Source organism: Filicampus tigris, chromosome 6 (genome assembly GCF_054856515.1).
Source record: "Filicampus tigris isolate MCC_2025a chromosome 6, RoL_Ftig_1.0, whole genome shotgun sequence".
Classification (NCBI taxonomy): domain Eukaryota; kingdom Metazoa; phylum Chordata; class Actinopteri; order Syngnathiformes; family Syngnathidae; genus Filicampus; species Filicampus tigris.
The window spans coordinates 8,934,786-8,953,801 of record NC_141222.1 but is presented as its reverse complement, the minus strand read 5'-3'; the positions used below and the strand labels follow the sequence as shown (position 1 = coordinate 8,953,801).

The 19,016-nt window shown below is 40.8% G+C and overlaps 1 protein-coding gene across 2 annotated transcripts; it reads left to right on the top strand.

The window, feature by feature from the left end:
- Positions 1 to 738: 738 nt before the first annotated feature.
- Positions 739 to 18,295, top strand: tmc6b (transmembrane channel-like 6b). Of its 2 annotated transcripts, none has more exons than XM_086033764.1 (21): positions 739 to 811; positions 6,318 to 6,482; positions 7,242 to 7,372; positions 9,476 to 9,634; positions 10,883 to 11,038; positions 11,371 to 11,479; positions 11,566 to 11,650; positions 12,122 to 12,379; positions 13,164 to 13,378; positions 13,501 to 13,645; positions 14,160 to 14,315; positions 14,530 to 14,708; positions 14,817 to 14,907; positions 14,992 to 15,089; positions 15,888 to 15,983; positions 16,078 to 16,153; positions 16,396 to 16,529; positions 16,657 to 16,833; positions 16,983 to 17,061; positions 17,316 to 17,402; positions 17,779 to 18,295. In XM_086033764.1, exons 2-21 carry the CDS (start codon positions 6,427 to 6,429, stop codon positions 17,791 to 17,793), a joined length of 2,502 nt encoding a protein of 833 aa, XP_085889890.1. In that variant the 5' UTR covers positions 739 to 811; positions 6,318 to 6,426; the 3' UTR covers positions 17,794 to 18,295. The 2 variants fall into 2 exon arrangements, with proteins under 2 accessions (XP_085889890.1, XP_085889891.1); XM_086033765.1 differs by having other exon boundaries at positions 17,275 to 17,402.
- Positions 18,296 to 19,016: the final 721 nt, after the last annotated feature.

The window sequence follows — 19,016 nt, the reverse complement described above, 5'->3', positions numbered from 1 at the left end:
TCCACCCTGCCAGTGTCCACCTTGTCAACATGCATACATATCGTGTTGTTTCCATTTATGTTGTCTGCCTCAGTGCTTGCAATTAATTTAGGAAAAAATGTCAGGAGCTTGACCATTAGGATTCCTAACTGGTCAAAGGAGAATCTCAACGGTGAAATGGCTGGCCATGTATTGTTAGCTAAAATATATTGTACAGCCTGAGCCGATATTGTAAATTGTATTGCAGGGCTCACCAACCTTTTTTTGAAAGGGAGCGTACGTACTGTACTTCTTATGTTTTGATGCGAAAGGGCTACCAGCTTGATACACGCTTCTGATTGAATTAGGAAGTACAGTATACCTGTACTTCAGAGCTGTTAAAATCGACATTTACTTGAACCACTAAATCTGAATAATCTTCAGAAAGTGGTCGACTCAACCTTACACAGGCACTATACATTCTATAAATTATATACCGGTACTGTACTGCGTCGATTGTGCGTATTCGTGCGAATCAGGTGGAACCACTGCGAGAAATGCCTGGGGGGATCCTATAGGTTACTTGCCTATCAATCAAAGTGCCATGTCGCTAAATACATAATTTCAGTGTTGGCGCGAATGACAAAAGTCGTAAATAGGATGTATGACGTGTCGAACTTAACATAGCATTGCGCTTTTGCATTTTGTGCAATGCTAAAAACAAACAAACACCCATTTAAGCATGATGGTTTCCCCCGTGCGAGTTGGGTTGCTGGACTGAGGTGCTGCTCAGTGCTGACTGTTTTGACTACTGGTAAACTTAGAGTTGGCAGATTGCGAACTTTCAGAAGTGGTGAGTAAATACTAACTTCTTTGACTTGATATCATATTCTCTCAGTCAGATTAATCCATTGTAGTTATACGTCGCCTGATCGAAACGTTTGACAACTTTATAAAACTATTTGACGAAGTCCCCGGCACCAAACGAAAGAACAACTTTCCAAATTAACAGCGGATAATGTCGCAATAAATTGCCGAATATATGAATATTTTAATTTTTTCTTGTCACCCAGAGAAGTATGCTTGGTCAGCAGAAAAAAAATGCAGACATTTGAACCAAACACCGAGCCGGGTGAATGAGCTTGTGTCTTCTGTCGAACAATGGCAGGATGGTTTATTGTTGTTTAAAGGTTCCACGTATAAATTGTATTTGAGCTTTCCCACGTTCCTAGATGGGTGCATTGTGCTGAAACACGCAATGGGGGCTTTTCGGTGCCGATGAAGCCAGGATTTACCCTATATTTGCCCCTTAAGGTCTAAATGAATGCGTGCCCGCAAACCCACTTTTAACAATAACGGACTGAATTTGTTGCAACCGCCCCCCCCCCTTCAATCTTTCTAATATGTTCCAATAGACAGCATCATTCTTAATGTAGTGTAAATACATGCATTTGCTTTTCAAGGTATGCACACAATCAAGTTCAGTTATGGTTCTGTATTGTTGTTGCTCTTAGAACATATGTACGCTTTTTATTTGTCCCTCTGGGAATCTTCCATCCCATTCAGTAAGTTGAGCATTTCTTTACAATGACAGATGTGATACCACTCCTTTTTCCTGTTGTGATTTAATCGGCCTGTACGCCACTTTGAACACTCTGGCCATCTATGTCTGAGTTGTTCCAACTATTTGTTTTGGCAGTAGTGCAGCCTCCTCCCCCCAAGTGGCTATGTCACCCCCACACTACTCTGTCCTTGCTGTTACTGTCCATGAGAACAAAATGCACACTTTGTCATTGCGCCATTTTCCCACCAATTAAGAAGACAGCATAAACGCAGAAATATTATGTACAGTATTTTTCTGATCAAGACACAGAAAGGATAAACAGTTACAGCATTCGATTTAAGAAAGGGGGAGGGGGTTGTTTGATTGTTTAGTGTGCCGATGCAGCAGATACATTGCCCCCACACCGAGAATGGCGTATATACAGGTTACCAGAAACTGCTGTTGTCTACTTATGCTATCCTGTGCGTGCTGACACTTGGGATAGGTACCGAACCCCGGTACTAAACTGCCCCCGGTTTTCTGCCAAAATGTCCTACCCGTGTGAAACGTCCTACCGGAGGTTGATTTGACAGCCTGTTTTCCCAAAATGGCTTACCCTAAACCTAACCCTAACCCCAACGATAAGCAGTATCATTAAGAGTAGTAGTATGGATAACATCTTATCGATACCCATTCCTAGCTGACATTGCAGCTCTGCTCACCTTTTTAGTTTTACATGTGCTTCGCTGTCGTTGCATCAGTCTGGCAGTCTAGCTGCCATTTCATGGGCAAAGAAACTCACCGTGGAGGCAATATTATGCAAAATTCAAAACAGCTCACTCAAAGACACATTTTTGGAAAAGAAAACATTTACTTGGGTGTATCTTTTCACAGTTGATGGGTGGGCAGGCAGTCCCAACACACAATCATGATTTTGGAGATAATCAGCGAGTAAAGAAAAAACAAAAAACAATGATAATCAATCACAGATTCGATCAAAAGATGGACCATTTTATCCAATCCTTTTAAGATATAAAATAAACTCTTCTGAACTTGTGAATGTCCTCGGATGGTCCCTCATTTTTTTTCTCAGCTGAAAATAGGGATTTGAACTGATCATGCTAAAATGACATGATCGGACCATTAAGTCACTCAGGTTGTGTTGGACGCTATTCAGAAGTGAGCCCTAATTTGTTTTTGGTTTTGATATCAACAAAAGAGAGCAAGGTGGTCGACTGGTTAGCACGTCCGCCTCACAGTTCAGACGTCGTGGCTTCGATCCCGGCTCCGGCCTCCTTGTGTGCAGTTTGCATGTTCTCCCCGTGCCTAAATTTCCCGTAGGTGTGATTGTGAGTGCGGATGTTTGTCTCTGTGTGCCCTGTTGGCAACCAATTCAGAGTGTCCCCCGCCTACTGCCCGAAGTCAGCTGGGATAGGCTCCAGCACGCCCCGCGACCCTTGTGAGGATAAGCGGTATCGATAATGGATGGATGGATGGAAAAGAGAGCAACCAGAAAGACGTTAACTTAAAAACAAACATTCAGTCACACTAAAAACATTTCTTTACTTGAATGGCTTGGCAGGGCTGGAAACAATTCCCTCCAGCTATATTTTTTATTTTATAATACCGATGATACTGATTCCTCAGGAAGAATGATAAGGCAGAGTACTGGCCAGTGTCTATATGATTTTATTTGATTGGAATGCTTTCTCGGTTAAAGATTACTGTAACATGGTGTGTGTGTGGGGGGGAATGGCAAAGGACGTTTTCTTCATAAAGTACAAAAGGGAGAAGACTTTGTGTTTGTGACAGTCATGCCTGGTTGCAATTAGATAAGGAACTGGATACACAGTACATCCATTTCAATGGGAAGTCAACCCCCCCAAATTCTTTGTTTTATGCAACCTTACTATTGCGTTTGTGGGATGTGAGTTAAGCAGTATGACTGGGCTCAGGGCTCAGCTAACGACCAATCATGACTCATCTTCAGAAAACCATGAGCCATGATTGGTCGTTACCTGAGCCCTGAGCAACTGTGATGTCATTTTCGGTCGACAGAAGTGACAAAATGGCCGCCCCCTGAGATGGCTAGATTTTGCTGCTCCACTCATATTCCACAAACGCAATATTAATCAGAATCCCATCTTTAGACAAGTGAAGGCGCATAGACATATTATTGCAAATGTTTTTTTTTTCTTTTTTTTTTGTTGACGTCCACTTCAAGCTTCAGTCATTTCAAGTACAGCAGTGTAGTGTTTGACTCGGCTGACTTCCATGCAGCTGGCGTGGATTTCACTCAGTGATACTCTGAATGTGAATGCTGGTTTCCTCTGTGTGCTCTGCAATTGGCCCATCCAGGGCGTAGTAAGCCTATCGTCTGAATTCAGCCGGAATATGCATAAACCCTGACTAGGATAAATGGTGTCAAAAACGGATGGACGAATGGATGTCAACACTGCACATCCTAACTATGAGTGCATGGCTGAGGGGACAGAGGAGCATGCATTCAACAACATTTACAGGGGGGCCTGCAACGTGGAGCACAATCCATTCCAAGACATTTGTCCGACCTTAGTTGAGATTTCTAAACAGTTCTACCCATAAAAAATGAATCAAATTGCAAGGAAACTGTTACAAGAGTCAAACTGATGACTTCATAGAACCCAAAATAAGTTAGCCTTAAATTCTTGACGAAATGCAGTCTAGTATGAAGAGATATCGCAAGATTGGCTTGCCAACGTCTAGTTTGAGTTGGCACATGATGATGATGATGATGATGATGATGATGATGATGACGACGATTCAAGGTTTCTGCACTATTTTTGAAGCATAACCCTCCAGAAAATACTGAGGTACCAGTGTATTGTTATGGGGGGAAATACTTACTCTAATACAGAGGATACCTTAAAAATGTTAAGGATAGTTTATTATCTGTTAACACAGATAAAAGACACAATTTCAAACAGTGTAGTGATATCCATGCCCAACCCCCCACACAAACGAGTTGTGACAATACAACAGTGGAGGAACAAACAGAACAATAGTTGCGGTTGACATTACAGGGCGTCTTGGTTCAGGCCAGATGTTTGGAAGCCCGAATGTAAGGTTGTTTGGTGCGTGTTTGTAAAGCCGCTGGGCATATCTGTTCTTGGTCTGAAGGGGAGATTTATTGACACATCGAACCCAGAAAAGAAGTGCAATGAGCACAAACACATAAACTTCCTCTATGACACGTTTGTCACTAGCTTTAGGTAATGAGGGCAAAATCTTCCGTTATTTAAGGTATGGGAAACCCCCAAAGTTGCAGCTTGAGAAAAATTAGCATACAACTTATTTTTACCTTCATTCATGGTAAAGCTGCTGGGCGTAGCTTCTGTCGCCTCCTAGGCCGGAATTCTTCATTACAACAACAGAGTCATCGCTTTGATATGACATAGGCTATGCCTAGCACCTCCCTCCCTGTCTTGTGATTCGTTAGAATGTTTTTATTCTGTTTTGAAGACAGCCACTGAAGAAAATAGATGGATTCTTCGGAAGAGGTGATTATTGTGTGATTATGTCCTGCTACAGAAATGTATAGTAATATGTTAAGTTAGCTTTAACAACGGACGACAAAGGGGCCACAGCTCCAGTCGACGCAAAATATAAAAGCTAAAATACTGAAAAATAGTTCAAGATTTTAGAGGAGCTGAGAGGCTTAATCAGCACTGTGTTATCTCGTCTGGTGGGTGAAAATGGAGGAAGTTTACGCACTGCAGCTTCAAAGGAAACATGGATGTTGGTCCTAGCATGTGTTGGGCTGAAAAACTTTAAGGACTTTTGATTTGTTTTCTAACCGTGACTGACTGTGCTGTTGGACAAGAAGTAGCACTTAGTGAAGCTTTCTCTGTTAACCAGAGCTAGCTATATGGATGTTGACTATAGCGATATAGATATTATTGCAATATTTAACATGTACCTGAAGAAATAACATTTTTGTTATCTAATGGAAGAAGGAACATTGCATTTCATGCGACAGAATAAGCATGCTCAATGTGATCTTAGAAAATTGATTGTAATTCCCATAGATAATGTCCAACTATTGGGTGGCGATGCACATTTAAGTTTGCATCCGACTGATCAAAATCAGATAAAAGAATACAATTCCATAAGAAAATTATTGCATGTCTTTGCGATAAGCATATTGCAAAGGCCATTGTTGCGACATTGATATTTTTCCGATATATTGTTCAGCCCTATTAACAAAGCATGTGGATTTACAACGCAATGGAACCTTGTTAATACATGTGACAATAATGCACTTTAATCCCATGAAATTGTGAATGCAGTTGCGTCATGCGCACACTCACACACAATTCTGACAATGCACCATTCTGATTTCATTCATGAATATTCATGTTACAAGGGACACGGTGGCATCTGACTCAGTCCTCATCACATGCAGTTCTACAAAGGAGCTCTAGTGACTGCGACACAGTGACCTGACCTCTCATGACAAGCCCACAGTGCTGATTAATTTGGAAGACCCACAACCATGGATGCATACATTTTTCGGAGAGTCCTACTAGGGTTTAATAACTCAACTATGTGGCTGTAATATTCCTTTTTCACCTTACTAAGAAACATACTTGGACAGGATCTCAGTGATCATAAGCTACATAGACTTACAACATGAAACTGAACGAGTGCACCGGGCAAGTCAGGACTCGTGTGTCCAGATTCCAAAGTAGTGTGCTGGCTTTCCTTCCTACCTGTCGTATGCTCGTCATGTTCTCATGGTCCTGCCTCCTCTTTTGTGTCTCCTCCCACCTTTCAGCAGGTAGTAGAGTCAGCGCCATGCTGGGAGTGGAGTGCATTTATGAGCTGGTAAAGGTGTGAGCCCCGCAGCAAGTAGTCAACACACGCAGAGTCAACGGGAGAGAAGAATGGCTCGGAATGTTAACTTCGACCTGGGCCACCCCCTCATTGAAGCTGGACTGGAGTGAGTATGGAAATCCTTTTATTTTTATGCTCTTCCAGTGTCGTCTTGTGCTTTTCTCCTTGGCTTGTTTCAAGCTCCCCTGCCTTTGCTCAGCACAGTCAGTGGGCGGAGAGTAAGGAACACAGGTGGTTGGACAAACAAATAAATGCAGAGGCTTTATTTGTTTGTTTGAACCCTCCCTAGTTCCATAAAGAGCCTTAAATTGGTTCACAAGTTTCCCCAGTCTGAGACCTTATTGTTCCTTTGTCTCTTGAGCAGAGAGCTCCACTATAATTACTGTCGCACAACCATGTAGGCAGACTTTGACAATATCACCCAGATGCATTTAAGTGAAGTATTGGAACTCTTTGAAGTGAAAGAAAGATAGACACATAAAAAGGAGAAAGAAAATGATTTGACTGAAATGTTCTGAAAAGAAATATTGATTGATTGATTGATTTATAAATGCATTGTAGAGTGATTTCTATACAAGTGGGCATTTTATATAAACTATTATTGTTGTTGTCTCCAAGTATGTCTCTGTGACTGTGCCCTAAGAGCACCGATGTGAACTGCTTCTGTGTATTTTGTGTTGTCGGCTTTTGACTTTCCGTACATCGAGATAACACATCTGTTAACTGTTCCTTCCACTAGGGCCTCAACTTCTCTCAGTGCGGTGTTTGTACTGAAATGGCACATAATTCACCCTTGTATCTTTGTGCTTATAGTGCTGTTTCCTGTTTTTGTGTATGTGCTCTTATCTTTGCGGCATGGTGTCAGGAGCCCAGCAGATGAGGAAGGTGTTCATGACTCATTTCATCAGCTGATAGCAGAGCAGATTCATAATGGAGGCATGGGCGAAGCTTTCGAACTACAGCAATTACAGAAAGAACTGGATGAGGAGAGTCGAGGTACATACAGTAAGCTGCACCACTGCATTCCATCTACTTGCCAAAGTTCTTTTGACATTGAGAACTGTATAGCTCAGTGCTTATCAAACTTTCTACACGAAGTACCACCCAAAAAAATGTATACAAGTACCTCTCCAAGTACCACCATAATGACCAACATTGAAATACAGTAACGTAGTAGACCCAAGTGTTGATAAAAAATAAATATGATTTAGTAGGCCGAAGTGTTCAGCAAAAAATCAGGCAGAGGTATATGATTTATTATTATTATCAGTAGTAGTATTTGTTATTGTAAGCCACAGGAGTCAAAGCCAAGGCCCGGGGGCCAGATCCGGCCCTCAAGCTCAATTCATGTGGCCCGCAAAGGCAAATCATGTGTTTGAACTTCACGTTTCATGTTGCTAATTGTTTTCACTTTCAATAACACTGAGATATGAGATATTATTTGTTTCCAACCCTCCACTATAAAATAAAGTGAAAAATAATTTAACAATTTCAAATACTGTAATTACATCAATAATTTCAAAGCAACCTATCCATCAATTTGTTGTGTATATGTGATCATAAAAGGCGATCATACATTTATATGGGTTCACAGTCATAGCGGCCCTCCGAGGGACACAATAACTACGATGTGGCCTCCAACAAAAAATGAGTTTGCCACCCGAGTTGTAAGCCATTGTAACATTATGCACAGTTAGAACATTGACACTGCGCTTAAGTGTAGAAAAAGAAAAAAAATGTGCTTATAATGTGTGCACATACAAGGTGAATAAAAAATGTTTAAAAACAAGCAGTTCTTAAAGATTAAATGCAAATTTATTATAAGGTACTCACTGTAAGTTACAATACGTTAAAATGTGCTGTACTAGATTCAGAAAATTTTAGGCTATATGTCTAGCTAGCTACAAATCTCATAAGTTTGATTGAACTGCATGTGGCAGCACGCTGGACAGGCGCTTTGCACATGTACCTTACAGCTCTTGAGTTTAGGGGTTTGAATCTGGTCTACGGCCTTCCTGTGTGCATGTTCTCCTCGGGCTCGCGTGAGCTTTTCATCACACGTTCCAAAATCATGCATGTTAATCTCATTGAAGACTCTTAAGTTTCTCATAGGTGTAAATGCGAGTGTGAATGGTTGTTTGTATGTGCCCTGGGATTGGCTAGCAAGCAGTCCCGGGTGTTTGTCGCCTGTTGCCCGAAGTCAGCTGGGATAGGCTCCAACACACACCCCTTATCCTAGCCAGGATAAGTGGTATAGAAAATGGATGGATGTTTTTGCATGTTTCATTTGTATTTTTAAATAGTCAGGGATTCTTTTTGCGTAACACTAGAAGTAGAGAGAGCCCACTTTCAACTAGTGGTACTCAAACTACACTTTAAGTATCACTGGCATAAATCAAGAGTCGTATAAGAGCTACGTTGATATAATAAAACATACATTAACTTTTTGTACTGTTGGCAAGAAATGTCACACAGGGTCCAAGTTTGTACCAGTCACTAATGTTTTACAAACTGTTTTAGTTTGCTGAATGCTTTGATTTGGATACCTTAAAAGTACCAGTCATCACGTTTTAATCATGTGCTTGTAATTCAGTTTCTTAGTTACATCTGTGAGTAAATAATGTTTGACTCTGTGGTGTCCTCAGTCATCCTAAATGTTAGTCTGCAACTGCAAGTTGCTATTTTTTTGTCACGACTGTAGCCAATCAGTAGACGAACTCACTTGACATTGACTGGTTGGTTTTTGAGTTGTATGGTGAAAAAAGTGGGTGGATGTTACATTCATGTAGATGTATATGCATGTACCTGTATCTACCGCACACGTACTGAGCAGTCCCAACATTAGTTCGCAGTTACAGTTCGTATTGACACTGTCTAACGGGTATCAGTTTGGTCATTTGTTTATTGTTGCGGTTGTCGTTTAAAATTTTGCTAAGCTCTATTATTAAGTTGCATGAGAGTCCAATTATTGGGAATGACTTTCAATATGAAGCTATGCAGTCGCAGAGTACACCACAAATAATGGAATAATTACATTTGTAGTATGCCCCAGAAATTCTACAGTGACTTTTACTTTGAATTTTTGATTGAATTCCTTAGATTATGTGGCCTACCTGTCCAGCCCTGGACCAGAGCACAGTGAGCGGAGGAATCAGGTGGGAATGCAGGATGATGAAAGAGAACCTGACCCTTCCACTGGCGAACGTTGGTCTTCAGCCACCTTGAAGATCCTGTCCTCCATGCCCAGTCGCACCATCGGTTGGTCTTACCAAGCCTGTGGAGGAATAGAACTCATTAGCAGTTTTTAGCCGTCTCGTACATCGTCACTTGGCAGATAAATCCTTTCACATAACACAGTTGAATAGTATTTCCTAGTCAATCATGGAAACAGCATGGGCCTTATTTACTCAAGTTTTGGACGCGCAAAAACTGGTTAAATCTGCGCTCGTAAACAGATATGGAAGCTGATCGATTAACTGGGCATAACCAAAATGGTGATTTTGCACATTGCAGCCAAAGCTGCAAAATACTGGGAAGAGTAGATATAAATAAACAAATTTGGACACGTAATGTGAATTTTCAAACCAGAGACTTTGGCTAATTTGGATTCTTTAAATGCAGCGTCTGAAAGGCAGCTGTAAAATGTCACCGCTGTCTGCAACGACAGCTCCGGTTATTGTGGCGAGGCGGAGGCCTTTTGGGTTTTGAGTAAATCAGGCCATATGTGTGCATTTGGTTGGTGCTATCCTACCAATGTCAGCTAATGTTGTACCAGACATGCAACCTGACTTCAGCTGAGCAGAGTCTCATGGGGAAGTACACTGTGTGCTTTTTCCCTGTCAGCATCTTTGGCAGGTCAGGTGCTTCATCTTGTACAGTATGTGGCGGAAGCTTGAGTTATTTTTAATTCATCTTAAAAACTTAAAGTGGAATTCAATCCAAACATATTTTTTTCAAGAATATGTTCTATACAAGCCCACTAGTTGAAACAAGGCATTCTGATAAATATTGTGGAATAAGGGTTATTCCACGGCTCAGCCATGATTGGTCGTTACCTGAACCCTGAGCAATTGTGAAGTCATTTTCAGTCGACAGATGTGACAAAATGGCCGCCCTCAGAGATGGCTAAAAAGGGGTGGACTTTGCTGGTTAACTCATATTGCACAAACGCACTATTAATCAGAATGCCGTGTTTCCACTAGTGGGCCTGCTGGGAACATATTCTTGAAAAAAATGTGTTTGGGTTGATTTGCCCTTTAAGAACCACGTCATGGGAAATCTTTTTCTTTTCTCTTTTTTTTTTCTTTGCCTGTTTTCCTTTTTATTTCTTTTTTTTTTTTCTTTTTTGCTACTTTACAGACATGCATACCCGAATCCTGAAGCTATTTTACAGAGTTTAGCTGTCATCTGTGTAATTTATTGACTTTTCTATGTTGTGGAGCATGTAGGAGAATGAATTGTAAATGGCGATAACTGTTTTCTGAACTGGTTCTTGTGCTCTCTCAGGCCGCAGCAGGGGGGCCATCATCTCTCAGTACTACAACAGGACCATGCAGCTCCGGAGGCGCAAGCAGAGCAGACCCTCCATCCAAGACTTCTCACGCTCGGCTAGACCGAGCATACGAGGGTATGGCATCGAGGCAGACAGTACAGATGCAGAAGGTGAGAAGAACGTTTCACAGTTGAAGCAGGCAAATTAAATTAAAACAAAGGTATCAATGTGTTAAAAAACACTGTTGGATAAGTATTAATTTAACGCTATGATCATAACTGTTGTAGTTTAGGGACGAACTCCACTGCACCTTACAATATAGAGAGGATTTTCTAAAAGTTGCCCTGAAATTGAATTTTCATTGCAAATGAAGATTTTAAAATGGCTCTCGCGTTGGTTGCCTTTCGATTGTGAGAGTGTTCTGTACCTATTTTGTGGCTATTGCCTGCTGTCTCTTATGTATGTTTGTCACGTTTTTTTATTTACACAAACTGTGTTCTAGTTAACAAAAGGGATCGTCTAGTGAATAACTTGCAGAACCTGTCGGTAAGCGACAGAGTCAGGATGCTACGGGCTATGCCTCTCAGTGTAGCAGAAAAGAGCGAACTCAGGTACAATATTGTTTGATCATATCATTTTGTATGGACGATTTCTACTGTCCACTGAATATTGCGTTTGCCTCTGTGCTTATCTGCAGAAGGTTAGCTTTGCAAAAGGAGAGACGCACTGTGCCTGGCAATCGGATCCCCTGCTGCAGTCGACTCAAATATTACGTCATCATTGTGAGTTACTTTCACCTCCAGTGTCCCTTTTGTGTTTACAATACTTGCCTCTTTTTGTGTTAGTTGTTTGTTTCCACAATTACCCCGGCTATGAATAAGTGTAGTTAGCACCATTCAGTGTGTCTTTTTAAATTATGACAGTAAACCATATTCAGACGTTTGATATATGGCTCACATTTTTCAATGACCACATCATCATCACATGACAAGGTAAAGGTAGGGAAGGTATCAATACGTAAAAACCTATCAAAACAATCTTGTTTTGTCACAGTACACGCACAAAAGAACAAGCTTCTTTCAGTCCACAATTCAATGTCAGTTGTTTAAACATTGTAATCACTCACGTATTTACTGACAGTGGTTAACAGAGATGACATATCTGGACATTTTTCCAAGATGCATACTGTTGTGATCAATGCAAATGGTGTTAAGAAAAACATTGTCTGCTCACTCTCACTTCCCTACTCTCAGGCTGCAAGACAGAGTTGGTACAGTTGGCTGTCTTTCGTGCACTCCCTCCAGCTGTGGCAAGTGGCACTCAAGCGAGTGAGCGGCCGATTCGGCAGCGGGGTCCTGTCGTACTTCCTGTTTCTCAAGACCCTGCTCTTCTTCAACCTCTTCCTCTTTCTGATGACCGCCGTATTCGTAGTGCTTCCTCAGGCGGTGCACCCTCCGGCTCTGTCTGACGACAGACGCTCCTTCACTGGACTGGAGCTTCTAACTGGGGCGGTGAGATGAGTTTTCATGGTGTTGTGCAAATCACGAATGCCATTAGGTATTTTTAGAATATCAAATAAAATAGTAGAATAATAGAAATAAACAGTGGTTCCCAACCACTGTGCCGCTACACATTATTGCGCCGTGAGAAATCATCACTTGTGCTGCGGGAAATTATCCAATTTCACTAAATTGGTCTGAAAATTTGTAACTTTAAATTTGTTCATTTAGCTTTGCCAGTGACAGGCAAAACAATTATATACTCTTCCACTAGATGACAGAATATACAATTATCCTGTGCAACCATCTGTTGCCATTCATGCAACATGATAATAACTTTGTGTTAAAATAAACACGCCCACATTTCACACTGAGTAAATTGAGACCATCCTTATTTCAGTACACAATATATATGTTTCTGTGCCTTTCTCGTCAACTTTTGTTGCCGCGCCTCAGTTTTGGTTGGGAAACACTTTAACATGCACCTGATTAGGTTCACCTTTACATTCCATAGAGATCCAATAGAAGATACAGTACATAATAGAAAATGAGGTACCAGTAGTTTGCTTGTTCTCCATGTGGTTGCGCAAATTATCATAATGTGCCGGCGTCCTCCCACATTGCAATATTAACGCATGTAAGGTTAATTGATACGTATATTGCACGTAGGTACGAATGGTTGCATATTGTTTTCGACTAAGTCTATATAATATTCATGCTTGATTTTAACCAGATGAATTCCATTGCCTGTAATATTTTGAGAGAGCTAGCAAGTGTCCATCTGCTCATGTTTCAGGGATACTTCTCAGACACGGTGATGTACTATGGGTACTACTGTAACTACACGCTGCGTATGAACTGCAGAAATGAAAGTGGAGGGCAGTCTATATCTGTGTCCAATGGAAGCAATCTGGACTGCACGTTGAAGCGCCTGCCTTACAAGATTCCCCTTGCCTATTTCTTTACTATAGGCATGGCCTACTTTTTCACATGTATCATCCTTGTGTACAGGTATGTATTCTTTGTTGAGTGATGTGTGCAATGTAAACTCTCACTATTAGACCACTAAAGTCTCGACTGAATCACATACATGTAGCTTTTCTGATGCATACTCGCACGTTATCTCCCACCAGCATGTCAAAGTCATTTGGTCGAAGCTTCCGAATTGACAAATCTCATAGCATCCTAGCCATGAAGGCCTTCTGCTCCTGGGACTTCAAGGTCATCAAAAAATCTTCCATTAAACTCATGTCTGGGAATATCTGCACCCAGCTCAAGGTACAAGGAAAAATAACCACTTTATTTAACTGTAACTTTCCACCATGCAGTAGAGTTGAGTTAAGCCCACCCACTATGTACTAAGCCTCGTAATTCAAGTAGTAACCAGAACATTTTGTGTTCTACCTTCTGGGTGTATGGCTTTTTTTTTTTTTTTTTTTTTTAAAGGAACATTTCAAGGTTCTTCCTTTTTCATTACTGCTGTGAAGTACTCTCTCTACGTTTTCTATTCCAAGTCCCGGCCAATCAGCAGACTGCAATTTTCTACGCCTAGCTTTTTACTGCTCATTGGCAATCATTTGTGGGGACATAAAACGGCAATAATAACGTGCTGATCTTTCTGTTTGGTACCCTTCACACCTGATAATAGAAATACAAAAAAAAAAAAAAAATGGCATATCGTATCAAACAGAAATGAGCTTCAACTACTTGGTGGAAATGGGGCCATAATTGGCATAGAAGAATAATGCAAAAAAATGTTCTCACATCATATCTGTCAATGCCCACTTTGCAGGAGCTGCTAGCAGAGGTGATTCATAAACACTCCAAAAACACACAATGCCAGAAGCTATGGAGATTGGCAGTCCACTGCCTGGCGTGGGCTATATGTCTCGCGAGCACCACCGCTTGCGTGCTCTCCATCTACTACTTCTCTGAATACATGCATCGGGTATGGCGCTGAAGTAGCATTTTTATTACATTGATACCTATGTGACACTGTTACTAAATGTACAGTATTACAGTTTGGTCCCTCAATTAAAGACAAGAATGTAGATGTAGTGCTCTTTTTGGATTTCACTGAATTAACTTAACTTCTGAACTTAAAATCATGCTGGTGATTTCACGTCACCCAAAACTGTCTTGCTCTCCCCGTCTCTCACTAGAACCTCCAGCAAAGTTCTCGCAGTGTGAGCACGGCTCCGTTGTTGAACGAGGCCAGCCTCCTGGCTCTCCCCGTGGTGGTGTCCTGTATAAACTTGCTGCTGCCAATTATGTTCAACCTGGCATCTTGGATGGAGGACTACGAGTCACCTTCCGTCCGCACATACGTTGCCATTGGCAGGTACGAGTACGACTAACCGGAGCAATTCCTTGTGCAAGAATTCTATCAGGCTGTTAAAGAGGCATCAGAGTATTAAGATGTAGTTACCACCAGCATGTTGTTTTCTAGAAACTTGATGTTAAAAGTGAGTGTGCTTGGAGTACTTTGCTACCATTGGCTGGGTCGAGTGGCTGCTGATCCAAACAGTATTGGCCTCAAGGTACCTCATCATAAGAAGAAGAAATCACTTGTCGATTGTGCTGTTTTGTTTTCTTTGACGTTTGATGCTTTCTTTGATCCGCAGTGCTGGGAGAGTTTTGTTGGCCAAGAACTTTATCGCTTCCTCTTAATGGATTTCATCTTCGCTCTTCTAGACACCTTGTTTGGAGAGTTTCTGTGGAGGTGGGTTGTTCACAATTAGGTCTTTTGGTCACTGTTTATTGGTTAATTAGAGCAAAAATGTGTGGCAAGAGATTGTATTTTCATTAGTGTGTGTTAGTTAGTTAGTTGATTAGCTAATGAGTTAGGGGCTATGTGCGGCAGTGACCAAAAACATCCAGCATATGGTGGTGTTGTGGTGGTAAAAAAAAAAACACTTTCTGTTTGGTAGGTAGCACCCCCTGTGTCCCTACAGGCCTGGAATGGGAGTGTAATGCCAGTCAGATAGACAAGTTTAGGATTTGTTTGGTCTCGGCACACGTCTGCCCTCTACTGAGTGCCATTCTAGAGAGACCTTGAATCACCATCAGCCAATGACCATCAGCCAAATACCTTCTGGGCAAAGGTTTTATGGTCACGATATGACAAACACCGAGCTACTTGACCACAATGTGAAGAAGTACGTTTAGAGGCACAGGATGAAGCGTTTAGCCCTGAGCATGTCAATGGTAGCTTCATGCTGTTCGGCTGTTTTGCTGCCAATGGTGCGCTATATACTGGAATAATGAAGGACTACATCCAACTTTTTCAAATTTATCTCAAATTGACTGCCAGACAGCAAAAGATAACTCTATAGGGATTTGAGAAAAATACCAAATGAATTAACATTTCCAAATGTTGAAACAAATTATTGAAGTTGAATGTTAGCGTTTGCGTTATCGTTCCACCCTGGAAAAAGAACAACTCAAATAAATCTTTAAAAGCCCCAAATTAACATAACATATCATTCCATCATGTCACTTTTGCAATTTTCTTCTGCAGGTTGTTTTCAGAGAAGGTGCTGAAGAAGAAGAGGAAACCAGTATTTGATATTGCCAAGAATGTCCTTGACCTCATCTATGGGCAAACGCTGGCCTGGTACAGTATGCGCTCCTCTGCCTCTGACTGTACAAACTTCACTGTTGACTGACTGACCGATTACTACCGTTACACGGAACATTGTGTCGTTCAGGCTGGGCGTTCTTTTCACACCTCTGCTGCCTGCGGTGCAGATACTGAAACTCCTGCTGCTTTTTTACATTAAAAAGGTACATTGTCATTTATAGAGAGCGTGTAAATAGATGCATATACTTCAAATGAGGCAATTTGAGGACAGTATGGGAATGATTGTGGGACAAAAATCAAGTCATCATGTGTTATGTATAAAAGACTTCAGTGTCTGGTCGTGGTGGTCTAATAATTTGTTTCATGGCTGTCGTTTATCCTACTATATGTAATATTTGCATGTAAGCTAAAGATGTACACTGTTTGCAATTCCCCCCCCCCCTAGAGCAGTGTGATGATGAACTGTCAGGCCCCCAGTAGGCCGTACAGGGTCAGCCAGATGACCACCATCTTCATCACTCTACTCTGCTTCCCCTCCTTCCTCGGAGCCTCTGTGTGTGTCACCTACACCATGTGGAGGTAAACGCACAATGTGCATAACATTCAAGCGGTCTTTGTTCATCACTATTCAAACAGAGACCGCCTCTGACCATAATACTGTTATCGCTTGTCTCATTGACATCATATGCATTTTCTTTCTCTCCAGTCTCACGCCCTCCTCATCGTGTGGCCCCTTTCGTGAGCTCAAAACAATGTTTCAGGCTGGAAAGCGTTGGGTGGAGGACGTAGAAAAGGAAAATCCCAATTTATCAATGTTGTCCAGGGCTCACTCCTATCTGGTGGAGAACCCGCTCTTCCTCTTTGTGGGAGCAGGCATTTTCTTGTTAGTACTCAACAATGAAAATATCATATCATTGCATACAGATGCTATTGTGACAGTCCAACACAACATACCTGTACTTGCAGTGTCATATAGTTTGTGTATTCTGTAGTGGTATTGATTGAAGACACAATATCTGTTATTCCCATCAGGATCGTCATCTATTTCCACAGTCAAGTGGTGGATGGTCAAAGGAAGATCATCGGCTTACTGCAAGAGCAGATCGAGAATGTGTGTTAAGTTGCATATCATCACTGTCCTGTGAAAAACACTTATGTCCAATTTTTAATTTTTTTTAATTTTTTTTTTATTTCATTTTAATGTTTATGTGATGTCTGTAATGCGGAAACACCATTCATGTAAAAATAAGAAAATTGAAAAAAATGGACATGCGTTTTTTTCACAGGACAGCAACTGTGTAATACCTGCCTGAATGTTCTTTAGGATTATTTTCCCAAACGTCCTTTTATCTCTCTCCTACACAGGAAGGAGAAGACAAGAAGTTTCTCATCACTCGCCTGCAGTCCATCCATGAGCAGAGACGAACCCCCGCCCGGAGGCTCACAAGCCAGGTGAATAAGTCTGGGTTTACACTTTGTCTTAAAGGGCTCAGTTCCAATTTTGTGCCTGTATCAGTTTTGTTTTCCATTTACCGGTATTTTTTTTTTTTTTTATGTCCGTTCACTTGTACATGTTACACAAGTGTGTAGTTGCATTGACGGATATCCAATTCATATCTGATTAGTATTCACATCTGAAAGAGACCGTTTTTCAATATGAGTAGATGACATGTTTTTTATTCTCTTTCCATTCAGGATGATAAAAATCTAATGTCCTTTGAACAATGCAGTGTAAAATACAGCCCAAGATACTTTGATGATAGATTACATCTACAGTACATAGTGAAGGAATGTAAACCCTGCTCATCTCCAACATATTTCTTTCTAGGACTCTACGTGCTGAGACACCAACTACTGTACTCAAGCAGACAAGCTTCCTTCAAACCTGAAGGCCATTTAACTGGAAAAATCACTTGACAAGGGTAGTGTTCAAATGTGTTCAAAATTCAAATGTGTAATGTGCATTTGTTGAACTGAACATAGGGATATTTGATGAGTAAAAGGTTCTCTTGAGGAAATGGAAGATGAAACAGGTTTTGGCATAGGTAAAATATCTGAATTCACATTTTAGGAAGCCAAAGTAATGGACTGTATAAGTGATAAGGTAACTGATTTATTAATCAGGTTTTTAAAAAAAATGTAGATGCACTTTCATATGAACTGTGAACTGTTTTTACTTTTTAGCTCTTGTGTGAAAAGTATACAGTTGTCTTTTTTTACATTGTGGTATAATTTTCTATGTGTGTGCTGCAGACAACTGATTGCTGGAAATGGTATTTCATTTGTATGTTTTTAGAGTTATAACTATTTAGTTATACTATTAAAATTAAATTATATTTTATACAGATTGTCGTGTTCTCGTAATCAATCACAGGGCACACACAGGGGACAAACAAAAATTCAAGTCTAGACAATTAGAGTCTCCAATTAAGCTTACATGCATGTTTTTGGAATGTGGGAGGAAACTGGAGGATCCAAAGAAAATGATGCCAGTATATGGAGAAAATAATGCTTCACTGAAAGGTCTGAGACCAAGATCCAAACACAGAGCTGTTGCCTGGTTCACAGAATCGGAATACACATGCACCTATATGCATTTCACAGCTAATATTTGTAATAATTGGATTAACTTTCTGCTTCTTCAAATGCTGAATATTTTAAATGTAGTACACAACAATAGCTGTTAATGATACAATTGGTATGAAAAATAACTAATAAGGTTTAGATCAGTAGAACAAAGTATGTAAACAAGTATACAGTATGCTTTTATACTGCACTGGGATGTGCTAAATTTAAGTGTCTCACATCATTCTACAAACCCCCATTTTGTTTTGTTTGTTTGTTTTTTAATGCCCACTTACAGAAAGTGCATTCCACAATTTGGGTCTACTATCACCTTTAGTTTTTAATGTCGTGGGAGGGACATTGAGTAAAAGTTACCTGCTGACAGGACAACAAAATTATACTAAATCCCCATGTATGCAGGAGCCTATTGATTGAGGACTCTGATCAGTAAGTGACTCTTAAAATGTTGAACTGAATCCTAGAATTAACCATACATAATGT